The following is a 19,828-nucleotide window of genomic DNA, read 5'->3' on the forward strand; positions in this document are numbered from 1 at the left end:
AGAGCTCCTGATACTTCCCACTAGGCCATGCAATGCTGGGCTCAGCAGTTACTTTTATTCACCTGCCTCCCACATGTTCCCAGAAAGAATTGTAAGCTTAATCCCCAGATGAAAACAAAATTCATTGCACCAAAGTCAATTTTTGCATGTACTAAACAGAGAGAATACCTACTTGATATGGGCAGTGAATCCACAGACTCACTCTCTTGTTTGATTTTAACCTCTGGTAATGTTGAGCTCATGGAGACAGGTACAGAGATGGCAACAGGTTGTGATGGAGGAGCTACCACTGTAGCCATGGAGACTGAAATTGGAGGAGTAGTGGAGACGGCTGCTGTAACAGTTGACAAGGCAGTGGGTTGAGGATGGGGAGCAGCTGCTGCAATAAGTGTTGGGATTGGTGGCGGAGGCTGCTGAGAACATGGCTGTCCTGGCACGGGCATTGGTTCCATGTTCTGGTTGCTGACCGCTTCCATTGTGACAGCCACTGGTGTGGTCATGGAAACATGAATCTCTGGCTTAGATTTTGCTCTGGGGAAAAAAAAGTTAGAATGAATGGGAAATCAAATTTCAAAATACTCACAAAGGAATATCCATTCTACATCACCAAGCATCGACTGGTTTATTTATAACTCAGTGATGGCACTAAGTCAGAGGCTGTAGGACATTTCATTCCTGAGGCACAAATCAAGCTCAAGCAGTGTCAAGCAATCAAATGATGTTGCTCTCATGGTATTGAAGGATTGCTGTGGTCGTGCCAGTTTTTGGATGAAAGTTTCGTGCATCCTTTTGAGTGAATGGAAATGAAATGGAATAATACATCCCAACCAAGATCTCAAAAACAGATGACAAGATCACTATTATAGCACTGTACAAATTATCTCGGTAAGTTCCTACACTTCAAAAGTAATGAATTCACTGCAAAGTACTATCAGGACATCTTAGGACCATGAAAAGCTCTCAATTACATTAGAAGGTATGCAAGGTTTTCACTTAAAAGATTATTCAAATGTCAGTATTTGATCATACCTAATCTGGCTGTGGGCTCAGCTCCACTTACACAACTGCTCCTCATAACCATTAACTCCCCTACTATGGAAAAATCTGTGAATTAAATACATTCAATGAGGCTGCCTCTACTTCTCGCTTGGTCAAAGAATTTCAAGATTCACTACTCCTCGGAGATGCATTCCACCTCATCTCTGTCCTGAACTTAGAGACTACATCCTCAGTTTAGTTTTACTTGTCAGTGGAAACAACTTCCCTGCTTCCATCTTATCTATTCCTTTCATAATTCTATATGTCTGCAAGATTTCCTCTCCCATCTCCCACCCCATCACCAATCCTTCTACATGACAATGAGTATAATCCAAGTTGACAATCTCCCCTTACAAGTTAACCCTCTCATTTCTGGAATCAACCTGGTGAACCTTCTCTGCATGACCTCCAAAGCCAATATATCTTTTCTCAAGTAAGAAGACAAGAGCTGCACACAGTATTCCAGGTCTGGTCTTACCAGTATTTTTACAGTTGTAGATCCTCCCTGCTCTTAAATTCAATTCCTCCAGCAATGAAGGCCAACATCCCTCTTGCCTACTTGATTAACTGTTGCATCTGCAACCAAATCTTTGCGATTCATGCACAAGCACTCCCAGGTCTCTATGCACAACAACATGCTGCAAATTTTCACTTTTGAAATTATAGTTCTATTGAAAACGGATGACCTTACATTTACTGGCATCTGCCAGACCTTTGCCCACTTGCTTAATCCTAACTAAATCTCTCTGAAAAATGCGGACTCTACATGTTTGCTTTTCAATTCAATTTAGTGTCATCAGCAAACTTAGATACACTAACTTGGTCCTAACTATGGACCTCAAGCTAACTTTGTCCACCTTTTGCTTGAAAACAGCAGAGTACATTTGTTAAGACTGGAGTTACATTTTCAGATATTCATCCAAATGAGAAAAAAATGACAGCACTGCTGTTTAATATCTCATCCAAAATGCAACCCCTGTGAACTGTGAAACATCCACAAATTGATTGAGGTTTATTTTTAAAAAGAGGAGACCAAGAATACTGTTGAGGCCATGGAGATGGATGCTGTCTACATGGATTTAGCAAGAGCTTCAATAAGCTTCCACATGGTGGTCTGGTCTAGAAGATTAGATCCCATGGGATCCAGAGCGAGTTAGCCAATTGGATGCAAAACTGGTGGCTGAAGAAGACAGAGGGTTGTGGTGGAGCTCTGGTTTTCAGGCTAGAAGCCTGTGACAAGTGGTGTGCCAAAGGATCGGTCCTGGATCTACATTTATATTAATAGTCTGGATAAAAGCGTAGGTGGAATGGTTAATAATCTTGCAGATGGAATTGGTTAACTGAGACAGAAGGCAAATGAATGGTCATGCAGTTTAATAGCAGGTGTTGCACTTTGGAAGGTCAGACCAGGGCAGTACTCACTCAACAAAGGAAGGGCCTTCTTCACAGTTGTAACACAGAAAGACCCAAGAAACAAGTACATAGTTCCCTGAAAGTGGCGACATAGGTAGGGAGGTGGAGGCAGCATCTGCTATGCTTGCCTTCATTGTTCAGGGCATTGAGCACGAGAGTTAGGATGTCATGTGACAGCTATACAAGCTGATGCCCAGGTGACATGCGGAAAACTTATTGCAGTTCAGATGGCCTTGCTATAACAGGAATGTCATTAAACTAGAAATGATCAATGAAAAAGATTCACAAGAATGATAAGGGGACTGGAGAGATTGACTTAGAACTCACCCAACTGGCCGTGGGGACCCTGAAGCATTCCGCATTGTGCCATCTAATCGAGGGCTTGTGGTCTCTGTTGGCTGTGGAGGAATAAGACTCTTCCTGACAGCCATGCTACAAACAATGGACAAGAAAGGTTAAACCAAGCCAGTGAACAATATCACACTTCACTTTTACTTCAGATAATAACCTGGAGAGAAGAAAAATACTAAGTTGTAATTACAAACATCTGAATATTTACCAGGCAACGAATTCAGAGGGACAAGAACTTCAACTAAATCTCTGAAAAATTGCATAGACAAGAAGTCTGAAACAAAATTACAAGTTAGGCAGGTAGACAGAGGAAAGGTTTTTTTTTAATTTTTTATTTTTCACATTATAAACCACATTGATCAAGATACATACATTTTATTTTTCAAATATATACAGTGTCATTTTCTCCCCCCCCTCCCTCCCTACCTCCCCTCCCATTCATTTAAAGTTCAGAATCTAAGATACATTAAACCCCTCAAACAATGTTGTCACTCAATAAAAACAAACAAGAATTTCCACTGAGTCAATTCTTTTCATTCCCTTCTCCTTCTGTCATTTTAGGTGGTAGATGTCCCCGGTAGGTTTTCTCTATTGTGTTTCATGTATGGCTCCCATATTTGTTCAAATATTGTAATATTATTTCTTAAATTATATGTTATTTTTTTCTAATGGAATACATTTATTCATTTCTATATACCATTGTTGTATTCTCAAGTTATCTTCTAATTTCCAGATTGACATAATACATTTTTTTGCTACAGCTAGGGCTATCCTAACAAATCTTTTTTGTGCAACATCCAAATCAAGTCCAAATTCTTTGTTTTTTATGTTACTTAGGAGGAAGATCTCTGGGTTTTTTGGTATATTGCTTTTTGTGATTTTATTTAATATCTGGTTTAGATCTTCCCAAAATCTTTTCACTTTCTCACATGTCCAGATTGCATGAATTGTTGTTCCCATTTCCTTTTGACAGCGAAAACATCTGTCAGATACTGTTGGGTCCCATTTATTTAACTTTTGAGGTGTAATATATAGCCTGTGTATCCAGTTCTATTGTATCATACGTAACCTCGTATTTATTGTATTTCTCATAGTTCCTGAGCATAACTTCTCCCATGTTTCCTTCTTTATCTTTATGTTTAGATCTTGTTCCCATTTTTGTTTAGTTTTACCATTTGTTTCCTTGTTCTCCTTTTCTTGCAGTTTAAAAAACATGTTTGTTATAAATTTTCTGATTATCATTGTGTCTGTAATCACATATTCAAAATTACTTCCCTCTGGTAACCTCAGACTGCTTCCCAATTTGTCCTTCAGGTAGGATTTCAGTTGGTAGTATGCCAACACTGTATCGTGAGTTATATTATATTTATCCTTCATTTGTTCAAAGGATAATAATTTATTTCCTGAAAAGCAATTTTCTATTCTTTTGATCCCTTTTTTCTCCCATTCTCTAAAGGAAAGGTTATCTATTGTAAAAGGGATTAGCTGATTTTGCGTCAGTATTAGTTTTGGTAGTTGGTAATTTGTTTTATTCCTTTCTACATGAATCTTATTCCAAATATTGAGCAGATAATGTAATACTGGAGAATTCCTACGTTGTACCAATTTTTCATCCCATTTATATAATATATGTTCGGGTATCTTCTCCCCTATTTTATCTAGTTCTAATCTAGTCCAATCTGGCTTTTCCCTTGTTTGATAAAAATCTGATAGGTATCTTAATTGTGCGGCTCTATAATAATTTTTAAAGTTTGGCAGTTGAGAGCCTCCTTGTTTATACCATTCTGTTAATTTATCTAGTGCTATCCTCGGTTTCCCCCCTTTCCATAAAAATTTCCTTATTATTTTCTTGAACTCCTTGAAGAATTTCTCCGTCAAGTGTATTGGCAATGCCTGAAATAGGTATTGTATCCTTGGGAAAATGTTCATTTTAATACAGTTTATCCTTCCTATTAGTGTTAATGGTAAGTCTTTCCAATGCTCTAAGTCGTCCTGTAATTTTTTCATTAGTGGATAATAATTGAGTTTATATAGATGGCCGAGGTTTTTATTTATTTGTATACCTAGGCATCGTATTGCTTGCATTTGCCATCTGAATGGTGATTCTTTCTTAAATTTTGAGAAATCCGCATTATTCATTGGCATTGCTTCACTTTTATTTGCGTTAATCTTGTATCCCGACACTTCTCCATATTCCTTCAATTTCCTATGTAATTCTTTTATTGATATTTCTGGTTCTGTTAAGTATACTATAACGACATCTGCAAATAAACTGATTTTATATTCCTTGTCTTTTATTTTTATCCCTTTTATTTTATTTTCTGTTCTTATCAGTTCTGCTAGTGGTTCTATGGCTAACGCGAACAATAAGGGCGATAGTGGGCATCCCTGCCTTGTTGATCTGCTTAATTTAAATTGTTTTGATATATATCCATTTACTGTCACTTTCGCCAATGGCCCCTTATATAATGCTTTAATCCAATTAATATATTTCTCTGGTAAACTGAATTTTTGTAGTACTTTGAATAAATAATTCCATTCTACTCTATCAAAGGCCTTCTCTGCGTCTAAGGCCACCGCTACTGTTGGAGCTTTATTTCCTTCTACTGCATGAATTAAGTTAATAAATTTACAAATATTGTCTGTTGTGCGTCTTTTTTTAATAAATCCAGTTTGATGTAGATTTACTATTTTTGGTACATAGTCGGCTAATCTGTTTCCTAATAGTTTAGCTATTATCTTATAATCTGTGTTAAGTAAAGATATTGGTCTATATGACGCTGGTGCGAGTGGATCTTTCCCTGTCTTTGGTATTACTGTAATTATTGCTGTTTTGCATGAATCTGGTAAGCTTTGTGTTTTATCAATCTGGTTGATTACTTCCAGGAGGGGAGGAATTAATAAATCTTTAAATGTTTTATAGAATTCTATTGGGAATCCATCCTCTCCTGGTGTTTTATTATTCAGTAGTTTTTTAAATTATCTCTTGTATTTCTACTATTTCAAATGGTTCTGTTAATTTATTTTGTTCCTCTATTTGTAATTTTGGTAGTTCAATTTTAGTTAAAAATTCATCTATTTTGTCTTCTTTCCCTTCATTTTCAGTTTGGTATAATTGTTCGTAGAATTCTCTGAAGTTTTCATTAATCTCCGTTGGATTATATGTGATTTGTTTGTCTTTTTTCCTTGATGCCAATACCATTCTCTTAGTTTGTTTCGTCTTAAGCTGCCATGCTAGAATTTTGTGCGTTTTTTCTCCTAGTTCATAATATTTCTGTTTTGTCTTCATTATGTTCTTCTCCACCTTATATGTTTGTAGTGTTTCATATTTTATTTTTTTTATCTGCCAATTCTCTTCTTTTAGTTGTGTCTTCCTTCATTGCTAATTCTTTTTCTATATTTGCTATTTCCCTTTCCAACTGCTCTGTTTCCTGATTGTAGTCCTTCTTCATCTTGGTTACATAACTTATTATTTGCCCTCTGATGAACGCTTTCATTGCGTCCCATAGTATAAACTTAACTTTCACTGATTCCGTATTTATTTCAAAGTACATTTTAATTTGTCTTTCAATTAATTCTCTAAAATCCTGCCTTTTAAGTAGCATGGAGTTTAATCTCCATCTATACATTCTTGGAGGGATGTCCTCTAACTCTATTGTCAATATCAGGGGTGAGTGGTCCGATAATATTCTAGCTTTATATTCTGTTTTTCTAACTCTGTCTTGCATGCGAGCTGATAACAGGAATAGGTCTATTCTTGAGTATGTTTTATGTCTACCCGAATAATATGAATATTCCTTTTCCTTTGGGTGTTGTTTCCTCCACATATCCAAAAGTTGCATTTCTTGCATCGATTTAATTATAAATTTGGTTACTTTGTTCTTTCTGTTAATTTTTTTCCCAGTTTTGTCCATGTTTGAATCCAAATTAAGGTGGAAATCCCCTCCTATTAGTATGTTCCCTTGCGTGTCTGCTATCTTCAAAAAAATATCTTGCATAAATTTTTGATCTTTTTCGTTAGGTGAATGTACATTGAGTAAATTCCAAAACTCCGATTATATCTGACATTTTATCATTACATATCTCCCTGCTGGATCTATTATTTCCTCTTCTATTTTAATTGGTACATTTTTACTGATTAATATAGCTACTCCTCTAGCTTTTGAATTATATGACGCTGCTGTTACATGTCCTATCCAATCTCTCTTTAATTTCTTGTGCTCCATTTCAGTTAAGTGTGTTTCTTGCACGAATGCTGTATCAATATTTTCTTTTTTCAGTAAATTTAGCAGTTTCTTCCTTTTGATTTGGTTATGTATTCCGTTAATATATAAAGTCATATAGTTCAACATAGCCATTTCATACTTTGTTTATCTTTCCTTTCCGTTTCCTCATCATCACCTTTCCTTCTTATCCATTTCAGCTTTCTTGTTTTGAACATTTTATAAGACAACATTTCTAAAACATCAAACATTTCCCTTATTCTCCTATCTAAAATTTCTTTAACCCCACTATCCCCTCCCCTTCCTGAGTTGCCCTTTATCCCTTGTCGGGCAACCACATCTCCCCTCTCCATTTGGATTTGCGAATTCACTCGCAAGCGTCCACTGATTTCACAGTGATCGTAACTCCTCCCCACTCAGCCCCCCCCCAGAAAAGATTCTAATTTTCATATACAACAAATGTCACTCTCTTAATTCCCTCCTTACTTCCCTTTCTTTCCCTTATTAATTCTTATCTATACTCTATATATTTTCCTTTAAATACGCATACACTCATGTACACACATATATACATACACACATATATATATATATATATATATATACCCATATACACACATACATATAGTTCGTGGTCATTTTTGCTCTCGTTACATGTCTTCATCTCTCTGCCTGTTTTGTAGTTGTTCTGCAATTTTTCGTGCTTCCTCCGGATCCGAGAATAGTCTGTTTTGCTGCCCTGGAATAACTATTTTAAGTACCGCTGGGTACTTTAGCATAAATTTATATCCTTTTTTCCATAGGATCGCTTTTGCTGTATTAAACTCCTTTCTCTTCTTCAGGAGTTCAAAACTTATGTCTGGATAGAAAATTTTTTTTTTACCTTTATTCCAGTGGCTTTTTGTCTTCTCTTATTTTCTTCATTGCTTTCTCCAATATATTTTCTCTCGTTGTATATCTTTGGAATTTTACTAAAATGGATCTTGGTTTTTGTTGTGGCTGTGGTTTAGGGGTTAATGTTCTATGTGCCCTTTCTACTTCCATTTCTTCCTGTAATTCTGGTCTTCCTAGGACCCTGGGGATCCAATCTTTTATAAATTCTCTCATTTTCTTGCCTTCTTCATCTTCCTTAAGGCCCACTATCTTTATATTATTTCTTCTATTATAATTTTCCATTATATCTATCTTCTGAGCTAACAGCTCTTGTGTCTCTTTAACTTTTTTATTAGATTCTTCTAATTGCTTTTTTAAGTCCTCTACTTCCATTTCTGGTAGAGGTCCTCTACCGGCACCACCTACGGCTCCTAGAACGCTTCCACCAGCGTTGTCTCCGCTCCATCCTCAACATCCATTGGAGCGCTCACACCCCTAACGTCGAGGTACTCGAGATGGCAGAGGTCGACAGCATCGAGTCCACGCTGCTGAAGATCCAGCTGCGCTGGATGGGTCACGTCTCCAGAATGGAGGACCATCGCCTTCCCAAGATCGTATTATATGGCGAGCTCTCCACTGGCCACCGTGACAGAGGTGCACCAAAGAAAAGGTACAAGGACTGCCTAAAGAAATCTCTTGGTGCCTGCCACATTGACCACCGCCAGTGGGCTGATAACGCCTCAAACCGTGCATCTTGGCGCCTCACAGTTTGGCGGGCAGCAGCCTCCTTTGAAGAAGACCGCAGAGCCCACCTCACTGACAAAAGGCAAAGGAGGAAAAACCCAACACCCAACCCCAACCAACCAATTTTCCCTTGCAACCGCTGCAATCGTGTCTGCCTGTCCCGCATCGGACTGGTCAGCCACAAACGAGCCTGCAGCTGACGTGGACTTTTTACCCCCTCCATAAATCTTCGTCCGCGAAGCCAAGCCAAAGAAGACTTCCATTTCTACAGCTGTTTCTCGTTCTTCCACCTTGTCCACTCTTTTTCCTATCTGACATGACCATCTCTAATCTATTCACTTTTTCTTCTGTACTTTTAATTCTTCTTTTTATTTCACTAAATTCTTGTGATTGCCATTCTTTTACTGATTCCATATATTCTTTAAAAAAATATATCCATTGTCTTGCCTTTCCCTTCTTCTTTCATTTCTGTGTTCTTCTTCTTCTTCCTCTGGGTTGGTCATCTGTTGTTTCCTTGATTTCTTTTTATTCTCTTCTTTCTTGTTCTCGTTGTTTTCTATGTTCTCTTCTTGCTGCTGTGCTGTGGCTGTCATTCTCAGCTGTGGAGATCGACTCCTCAGCTGGTCCCCCCTCCCATCAGTGTTTTTTTCGTCTTGCGCATCGCTTGGCTCCGCGAGCCATTTTTGTAGTCCCGAGCTCGGGACTTCGACTGACCTGAGGGAGCGGGCTTCTCTCTCCACAGCAGGCCTTCACCTTCTTCTTCCGACGTTCTTTCATCTTCTCTTCTTCCCGTTGTTTTCGACTTTTCTCTCTTCGCTGCCATTTTCTTCTCACCTTTATTTTTACTTTGTTTTAATTTTTGTGTTTGTGCCTTTGTGTTTTCTGTGTTTTTTTTAAACTTTTCCGGAGAGGGCTGGAGTTCCCCGACCGGCCACTACTCCATCACGTGACTCCGGCGACAGAGGAAAGGTTGAAGGAATTTAATACAAGGAAATGTGAGGTTGCATTTTGGGAGATCTAACAGTGAAGGGTAAGGATCTGGGGAGTGTTTAGAGCAGAGGGACCTAGGAGCACAGGTACACAGTACCTTAAACGTTATGTCACAGGTATATAGGGTGGTCATAAAGGCACATTGAAGGCACATTGGCCTTCAACAGTCAGAGTACTGAGCACAGAAGTTGGGAGATCATGTTGCAGTTTAACTGGGCATTGGCAAGATCCCATTTAGAGTATGGTGTTCAGTTTTGCTCAGTGAACTGCAAAAAATATATTGTCAAGCTCTGGAGCAGAGATGATTTACGAAGATGTTGTCAGGACACGGGAACCTGAGCTACAGGGAGAGGTTGAGCAGGCTGGGGATTTGCTTCTTGGAGTGCACGGGTGGTTTTGCCCAAAAACACAGGCATGTGGGACTCATGAGGGTGAGATATCTTGGTCAGTGTAAAATGGGCTGAAGGGCCTGTTTCCACTCTGTATAACTCTACAAACAGAACAAGATTGTGAATCCCTTTTTTTCCCCTGCTGGTTGTTTCCACCATTTTTATTTTATACATACTTCTTTCTTCCTGCAAGGGCGACTCTTTGTCTCCCTTTAGGCAAGCAGACAGCAATTTTGTGTAATATTAAATGTTCTGTACTATTACAATAAAGGAATCTTGAATCAAGTGTACATTCATCAAATCAAATATGCCATCACTTATACACAGATAAAAATCCTTTTAAAACAATAACATCACCTTGAACAATCTCCTGTGACAATATGAAATTTGGTTTTGGCCAGGAAAAGGCCTATTTATTGCTTTTGAATATAGAAGTCACTGCTATTCAGTGATTTCAGATGTGCATTGGATATCCCGAATCATTTGCTATACAAGCAAGCACAAGAAAGTGGAACAATGGCTCAACTAAGGAACTGCTGCCTCAGAGAGCTGCAGATCAAGACTCAAACACCTCCAGTGTTCTCCAGGTGGAGTTTGCATGTTCTCCCTGCAACTGTATGAATTTCCTCTCACATTCTAAAGACCTCTGGTTGATGGGTCAAATGACCATGGCAAATACTCCCGCTGTGTAACTGAGTACAATTTGGGGGGATGAGGGGACTTTGTGGTCATGTGGTGGTGGGAGTTGGTTGGAAAGAAAATAAAACCAAACTGAGATTAAATGGTCAACTCGGGACAGAGCAGGTTGAAATGCTCAGACTGCAATCCTGTGAAAGCTAACCTTTGCCACAGACTGGTTGAATTATGAGGTTTATTTCTCCTTCATATCAGTTCTCCTTCTGAAACAAAAGTATAGATCTGATGAACTCAAGGAGATCTGTTAATGTGATTCGACAGGTTTCACCAGACGCCAAGCAACTGAAAGGTATTTTCGGAGTTTGTCTTTCACTATTATTGGGATCAAAGTCAAACAGCTGTTAAGTGCTCTTACCCCTCGGAGGCAGGTTTCTTCCGGAGAATGCTGGGTCGTGGGGAAGATCCCTGTGCTGGAGCGGTCGTACTGCTGCTCTGAGAGTGGGTCTGAATCACGGTAGTGACAGCAGGGGTTGCACTGAACGTGCTAATGGGATTGGCGACGATGGTAGCTCCATCTGTCAGCACCACTGCTGAAAATAGGCAACGGTTAGCAATACGAAGATGATGCCCCTTATGGATTCACATATTCATGGTCATAGACGGAATGGATGAGAGTACTCAACTTACAGTAATCAGCTGGCACCAAGCAAATTTCAAAGATGTAACATTTAACAGAATGGCCCAGAGGCAAACTAAAAGGTGAAGCTCCAAGGTTTCTCAACACTTAAGCACTAAAGTTTACCACTGTGCTACCAGCAATGACTTAAAGTCTACTAATATCTAGCTTAATGTTTTTGTTACAGGAAGGTCCATTTCTTATTCCCAACCCTGACCACTTCATAAATTGGGATGCCCATGTTGTGGGTGATGTAGGGAACCAGTGAATAATGTAACTGATCGAGGAGATCAGGATCCACTCTCCACTCATCCATCTGTTGCCTCTTGGCATATCTTCCTGAGGCAGAAAAGTAGACATTCATTTCGATTTAGCTATTCTAAACCAATCTATACCAACGAAACACTTTAAAATATAGTTATTATTGTAGCCAATAAAACTCGTAATATTGAGTAAATGGAGATAAACTTGGTCAAGTCATGAGAGAGAACTTCCCTGTTCTTCTCTAAAACACATAATGGGATGAGAAAACAGATGGGTCTCTGGTTTAGTTTCTCATTTCAAGAGATTGGACCTCAGTCCCATTGTTAAAAATGAAGTGCAAAGTTTTTGGATGGGATTAGAATTCACATTTTCCTGACAGTACTGATTAATAACATGTTCCACAAATATACTAACAATAATGCTATACCTCACTGCCTCATTTTATTCCACCCACAACCTCTATGCCAGACTTATGTACTCATTCAATTATCCAAACTTCAATAAACACAAATTCCTTCCAATTAAACACTGTACAGACCAAGGCTTATCTTCATACCCACCACAAATATCACCAGCTTGGTGACAATTTCATTTCCTAACCCGTCGCAGGCCAAATGACTGGTGTCCTTTTTGACTTCAACCAGATCCACGTCCTCCTTTCAACCACCAACTTCACCTCCAGACCACCACTTGTGCCTCTTGCTGCCTCATCTTCCCTGACAAGTCATCCATGCTTTAGTTACTTCGCAATGCTCTTCCAATTAGCCTCCAATTTTCTAGTTACCTAAAAATCCTCTGTCCCCCATCATCCCTTTGGATCCATACAGTCTATGAATGCCACCACTTTGAAATTCTCACATGTTTACAAAATCTTTGTGGTTTCACTCCTCCTTAACTCTATTCAACCTCCCTCCAATTCTTGTCTGAGAACCCATCTTTGTCATCTGCACCTTCAAATTTCTTGGGCTCCAGTTCAAGCATTTCTTCAGGCCTCCCTGAAAACCTACCCCTTTTACAAGACATGAAAGACTGGCTATGTGTTACATTTTGTTTGATTACCCTCCCAAGAACCAACATAAGACATTTTAATAAATTATATAATTTCAAAATAATCTCCTGATCATTAGAGCCCTGTGACTATCTTTATCTCATTAACTGTCAAGCAAAATTACAACACTAGGATTACAGAATTGAGCTACAATATGTCCTTAGTCTACCAACTATAAACTCAAATATCTGGGATGAATATACTATAAAAGTACAAATTAAAAGAATCAAAAAGTCACTCAGGAAGACATTCAATCTTTTTCCTTTAGTTCTTTGAATCAGCAACTTGCACTTAAATTGCTCTATTAAAATCCCAATGGACGTCACAGCTGCATCAAGCCAAATAATAAATTAGGAAAATCAAAAAGTCTAACCAATTATTCTCATTCTGCATTTTCATTACGAGCCCAGGATATTTTCTGGGTCTGCATGCCAAACTCCCTTGGAAGATCTAATCCTACATTCTTCCAAACAAAAAGTAACTAAAACAAAAACAAATCAACTCCCTAGGATCTTTCACCAATTATCTTCAATCTGCGTATTTCATTAACTAATCATCCATCAAACAAAACATCTTCCCTCACTGAACAAACCAAATCCTTCAGAAAAGAATTAAGACCTCTGAAATCGCATTTGTTCCAAGTGGAACAACCAGAGTTTCTTTTGTCCCTTCGCATGATCGAAGTATCTTACCCCAAAACCATTCTCATAAAGCTTTTTGGTGCCGAGCTCCTTCTGAAAGTCTGGTGCCCAGGATTAGATGTGGCTCTCGCCAAGGTCTACTCAGGAAGTACTTAATAATTTACAACTTCCAGACTTCTATCTTCTCTATCTCCATTTAAGAAACTCACAATCTTGAATGTAGCTTTAAAGCCTTTGGTATGTGAACCTACCTCTCTGTACTTACAACCTCATCACAATCTGTGAGCTAGATATAATAACATGGACTAAGATTTCAAGAATGCAGCCACAACTGTTTCACCAGGGTGTCTTCTTGCTAGAAGTGCAGATATGGCAGAAGCAAACTCAACTTTCAGTCAATGTTCTCCTGCCAACATCGCCACACTACAACTTCAGTGAACTGTTGAGTCTTACACATGGAAACAGGCCCACAGACTTAACTTGTCCAAACAAAACAGAGGCCAACAAGGAATTAGACATTCACAGCACGGGTGGTTATCCAATCATGTTGCAAATACTCCCTATCAAATTAACCCACCCCCCCCCTTCAGGTTTCAAAATGTGTTTGCCCCATTACCTGGTGATTTGTTCTCTGCCGTCTGTTGGCTGAGTGATGCAGGCTGCAAAGCTTGGGTGCCAATAGTTGTTGATTGAATCCCCTGAGCCCCAAGTGGAGCTGGCTGAATTCCTTGGGGGCCAATTGAAGTAGGTTGTAGCCCCTGGGCAGTGAGTGATGCTGGCTGGAGCCCCTGTATGTGACGTGTGTGGGTGGTATCCACAGTCATCAGCTGCATAGGGTTCAAATGGACAGTGGAAGCCACGCCCACACCCGCCTGAGCTGCAATCGCTGCTGCAGAAACAGAGCTCGGTGCTTGTGCTGAAACTGAGAGAGAGATTGGACATGAATTCTTTTTAAAGTGGATTTGCTATTTTAAATTAGTTATAGGATTACAAACTTTACCTCAAAGAAAGAGCTAATTTGGGCAACATATCCTCGCTAGCTGCTTGAAAGAAACATCCAATTTAGTCCAAAACCCAAGTTTATTCCCCACAAGTTCTGCAAAACTAGCTAAAGTACATGTTGTTTGCTTTATAAAATAATAAAAGTAACTTGTCCCTCCTCCTGTAGCCTGGAAGAAGAATGATTCTTGTGAAATTATGGGCAGTGAAATGATTCAATCATTTTTAAAGTTTGAAATAGAGCAAGTATTATTCTCAACTTTCAGTCAATGTTCTGCCAACATCACCACACTACAACTTCAGTGAATTGTTGAGTCTTACACATGGAAACAGGCCCACAGACTTAACTTGTCCAAACAAATCAGAGCCAAACAAGGAATTAGACATTCACAGCACGGGTGGTTATCCAATCATGTTGCAAATACTACCTATCAAACCCAAACATACCCTTGGTCTTGACCCTTGTTAATGCAATTACATAGATCGAACCTGCAAATTCATTGAAAGCAGCAAGGATTTTCTGACGTTCAGGAAGACAGTTCCACTACATTCTGGGTGGGTAACATTTTTTCCTAATTCTTAATTTTTAAGTTTGTTTACAGCATTTATCACCCATTAACTGAACAGCTTATATCCTCGGAGAAGAGACCAAGTTCAAGGCAGCCAGTTTTTTTTCCAGCAGGAGTCACACACAGACCAAACCATATGAGAACAGTACATTTTGTTTCCTGAAATATGTGAATAGACCAGATTGCTTTGTTTCATAGAAAAATAATCCAATATCTTAGATTCCAGTTTTATTTAATTACTTGAATTTCAATTCTCCTGGTAGGATTCCATCTCCTGCCCCAAGATCCAAGCCCTTGGATGTTAGTCCAGTAACTTACCCACACCAACTATTCTGAAATATATGCATCATTATTGACCATGATTATGGCTGATATCTATGATAATGGGTAAAACAGTGCTTTCCATAATGTTTGGGACAAAGGCACTTTTTTCCTTTATTTGCACAGTTTAACATTTATAATCAAACAATTCACATTTAATTGAAGTGCACATTCCAGATTTTATTCAAGAGTATTTGCATATATTTTGGTTTGACCATGTAGAAATTACAGCACTTTTTTCTTTACATAGTCCCCTCATTTCAGGACATCATAATGTTTGGGACATTTGGCTTCACAGGTGTTTGTAAGTACTCAGCTATGTTTAATTGCTTCATTGGTGCAGGTATAAGAGAGCTAGGTTTGCTTTGAAGCTTTTGATCACCTTTGGAGTCTGTAGTTGCCATTTTTCAACATGAGGACTAGAGTTGTGCCAATGAAAGTAAAATAAGCCGTTATGAGGCTGTAAAACAAGAACAAAACAGTAAGAGACATTGCCCAAGCCTAAAGATAACTAAAATCAACAGTTTGGAGCATCACTGAGAAAAAAAGAGCGTACTGGTAAGCTCAGTAATCGCAATGGGACTTGTATTCCAAGGAAAACCTCCACAGCTGATGACAGAAGAATTCTCATCATAATGAAGAAAAATCCCCAAATGTATGTCCAACAGATCAGAAAGATTCTTCATGGGGCAGGTGTGGATATGTCAATGACTGCTGTCCTCAGAAGACTTCATGAACAGAAATACAGAGGCTACACTGCGAAATGCCAAGCTACAGAAAGGACAGCCAAATTACAGTTTGCCAAGATGTATTTAAAAGAGCCTGCAGAATTCTGGAAAAGGGTCTTGTGGACAGATGAGACCAAGATTAACCTGTATCAGAGTGATGGCAAGAGCAAAGTGTGGAGACGTCAAGAACTTCCCAAGTTCCAAAGCATACCACCTTTGCATTTTGAAGTGTAGCCTCTGTATTTCCGTTCATGTAGTCTTCGGAGGAGCCCAAATATACTCAATGACAGAGCGTCCAAAGACCTGAAATTAAGAGTTCTAAAATTTGATTAAAAAGAAACCACCTTATCTTATGCCATGCCACAAGTTTAGAACTCTCCAGCAAGAGGAAATAGCCTCTTCATATTTACCTTGCTATCCCTCCTTCAATCTTGTTCATCTCACTTTGACTCCTGACATTTACTTCCTCAAGCTCTCTACATTGGACTAACTATTCATCTGCACCGTCTCCTATGCGGGTTTTTCATTAGGCAAGACCACTAAGAATGCACCAAATACTCAAAGCAAGCTAATTCAGCAAACATTTCTTACATTTGTACTAAAATTCCCACGCAATAAGGACCAACATTTGCCTCCTTAAATGTGTTTTACCTACTTACTTTCCCCATCTCCTGAATCACCACACCAAACTCAGTGTCCAACAGAATTTTACTTCATAGTCATTCTCTTCAACTGCATAAATTTTCATTTCCCCCTGCCCTCATCATTTTGTCCCCCTACTTAACCTGTCTACATCCCGCAAATGACTTCATGCTCTCCTCACAACTCATGGTGACCTCATCTTTCACTACTAGGAAATTCTGGTAAGTTACTCATTCATAACTCCAAAGAAAAACAAAATGTTGTGGTGATGAAAGTTGACTTCAGCTATCACAGGCTAATTTTGCTCATTTATAGCCTTCAGAAAATTAATTTTCACCCTTTTGAGTCAGATTTTATCTGATTCAATATTTTTGGGGTACAAATATCCCCCAGTGAAAACATGGGAACATAGGAAGTAGGAACAGGAGTAGGTCAAAAATGGTCCATCGAGCCTGCTCCGCCATTCAATATGATCAAGGCTGATCTAATTTATGACCTAACTCCACCTACCTGCCTTCTCCCCATATCCCCTAATTCCTCTAACCGAATTTTAAATATGTTTTAAATAGCAAACCTACTGCCATCAAGAAAGAGGTACAGGAGCATCAATATCAGGACTGCCAGGCTGGAAAAATGACTTCTTCCTGCAGTCTGTGAGATTGATGAACATCATCCTGTGACCTTGGGTCTCTAATAAATGTAACAATTTATCCAGACATTAGTACGTTTATTTTATATTTTTATGAATCGGATTATTATGTGCAGTGTGAGAAATATATATGTGTGTACATGTGTGTACTGTGGACTGGAGAAATGCTTTTTTGACTGGCTTTACATGTACAATCAGTTAACAATAGATTTGAACTCGAAAATGCATCTGTTTCACTGGCCAGAATGATCCAGTTTCCTTGAGACCATAATTGTAAAGTATATCATTCAAATTGCTTTTTTGTTCTCAATGATATAAGTGAATCCCCTTTGTTTTCATATATAACCTAGTGTCTGGATAGCTTTGTCCATGAAACTTAGGGTCATAGTCACTCTCAATTCCCTGGCCTTGGCATTATTCCAAGCTGTTGATCTCTTCTGAATCTCAAGGTTTGCTGTTCAGTGCTGCATTAGGGAGGTCAACCAAACACCAAATACAAGGAGAGAATTCATCTACCTTCCCTTCAGTGAAGAGAAGAAGCCAGGCAGACTTGGTCTTGCCAGTGTTGCAAGCTTCCCCAAAGTGCAGATATTTGAAGAATATACTCAATTCTCCTGCGGAAACACCTGGCTCGAGTCCTGGAGGGTTTCCCCAGCACCTCTGCAGGCCAATGCCATTCACTAGCCTCTCAAGGATTTCCTGACCCTTAGAAGCACTCTCTCACTTCTCTCCCAACACTCCATTAACTCAACAGCAACACTACACAGTAGCTGGAATTGCTTCTACTGTGGTACGTCCATTTAAGAGCAGCTACTAAATTAACCTTCTGAAACACAGGTTAACAAATATGAGAAGTTGTAACACAGCAAAGGATAATGTTTCAAATTCAATTTGGGTCAAGCCTTGCCAGAGCAGCTCAATTAATGCTTCATTACTTCATCCAGATTAGGAATGACCTGCTTAATATAACTATCGAAGTTTGATCAACATTGGATGCTTCAACGTCACACATAGCATCATGATTAAGATGGGTAATGTCACGGCGATGGTCGAGTCAAGGTCAAGCATTTTGGATCGGCTCAGGTTTGGACTGGTCTTTGTTGGGCAGTTTTCTGCTGTGGATTTTAATTACATTCTTTGAACCCCCTGCTAAGTGACTGGCAGTTTATTTTGCTTTCCTCTGTTCACTGGTCCTCATATATATTTCCCCACACTTCTCCACAGAGGGCTCAATTTGCTCGGAAGTGAATAGTTCTGGAGCCAGCTGATCTACTGTCCAGGATCTGTAGGTAGTACTTCATCTGGGATACTTTGGTGCTTTCACAGGCTGAGTGAGCAATTGACTGGCCATCCCTAATTGTCCTTGAGAAGGTGACATTGAGCTGTCTTCTTGAACTGCTGCAGTCCTTGAGGTGTGGGGGACCACCAAGAATGTTATAGAGGGAGCAGGTAGGCCAGAATTCAGATAGGAGAGTACAGGAAGGACGTAAGAGTATCTGGTAGCCAGGGAACAGAGAAGTGCATACATTCTTGTATATAATAGTGACATGGTAGAGACAATGGAGAGCTTCAAGTTCTGAGGTTGACACATCACCAACAATATGTCTGCGTCAAGCCACTAAGATTTTACAACCAAGAAACCAAACTAAAGACTCTACCTTCTCAGGAGGCCAAGATAATTTACCAACTTTTTGAGGTTGCGGGCTGAAAGGGCCTGTTGCAGTGCTGTACGTCTAGATTTAAATTAAGATGCATCATAGAAAGAATACTGAGCACAAGCATCACAGCTTTTTTTGGGTAATGCTCTGCCCAAGACTAAGAAACTGCAGAGGGATGCAACTGCAGTTCAGGCCATCATGAAAACCAAGCTCCCACCCATCAACATAGACTATCCCTCCCACTACCTCAGATGAGCTGCTAAAATTTTAGAGGACTCATTCCACTCAGTCATCTCCCCCCCTTCCATCATCCAGAAGATGCACATGCTCGAGAACTTAAACCTTGCATCATACAATTAAGTGAATTGACTGCTAAAAGTGGAAAAATAATTGACTCACTTATTTTGTCTTCAGTGTACGTAATTTATAACATTATGAACTTAAATGCCAAAGAAACTATTCAGGCAGTTCCTTTGAATAAATTCAAAAAGTGTAATTTATATAGCAAGGATAAAGATACATAACCAAATTTCGGGTGTGAGCTCTTCATCAAGCTAAGGACAACATTTTGTCCAGACCTTGATGAAGGGCTCAAGCCAAAACATTGGTTCTGTATCTTTATCTTTGCTGTATGCTGTATGGACACTGTTTGACCTGCTGAGTTTTTCCAGCGTCGTGTTTTTATTTCAAACATGTTGTCTGCAGACTTTCATGTTTTACTCCTTTGAGTAATCTACTATTTCTAGAAGAATTGATGAGATGGCAAGAAACACTGAAAAACAATTGGAAATTTCATTACAATCCAAGAAATTCTCTTTACAATCAGATGAATTCTCTCTGCAACAGAACATTACTCTTCTCATGGCTTATGCCAGATTCTGGAATGGAAATGAGTTGATGGAAGGGATGTTATTTGCCAGGATTAAAACAAATACTAAGGGATTGACCACTTTCAAAGAAGTTAAGAGTTACGTAA

At 39.1% G+C, this 19,828-nt stretch overlaps 1 protein-coding gene across 5 annotated transcripts in view; it reads right to left on the minus strand.

Moving 5' to 3' along the window:
* The window catches only part of sap130b (Sin3A-associated protein b), an 89,154-nt gene that overhangs the window by 36,925 nt on the left and 32,401 nt on the right, over positions 1 to 19,828 (minus strand). For all 5 annotated transcript variants that reach the window (XM_069896407.1, XM_069896405.1, XM_069896403.1 and 2 more), the window contains 4 exons: positions 13,903 to 14,208; positions 11,073 to 11,244; positions 2,779 to 2,883; positions 173 to 531 (listed from right to left, as the gene is read on the minus strand). In XM_069896407.1, coding sequence (XP_069752508.1) covers positions 173 to 531; positions 2,779 to 2,883; positions 11,073 to 11,244; positions 13,903 to 14,208 — 942 coding nt within the window. The remainder of the gene's footprint in view (positions 1 to 172; positions 532 to 2,778; positions 2,884 to 11,072; positions 11,245 to 13,902; positions 14,209 to 19,828) is intronic.

Source organism: Narcine bancroftii, chromosome 9 (genome assembly GCF_036971445.1).
Source record: "Narcine bancroftii isolate sNarBan1 chromosome 9, sNarBan1.hap1, whole genome shotgun sequence".
Lineage (NCBI taxonomy): Eukaryota > Metazoa > Chordata > Chondrichthyes > Torpediniformes > Narcinidae > Narcine > Narcine bancroftii.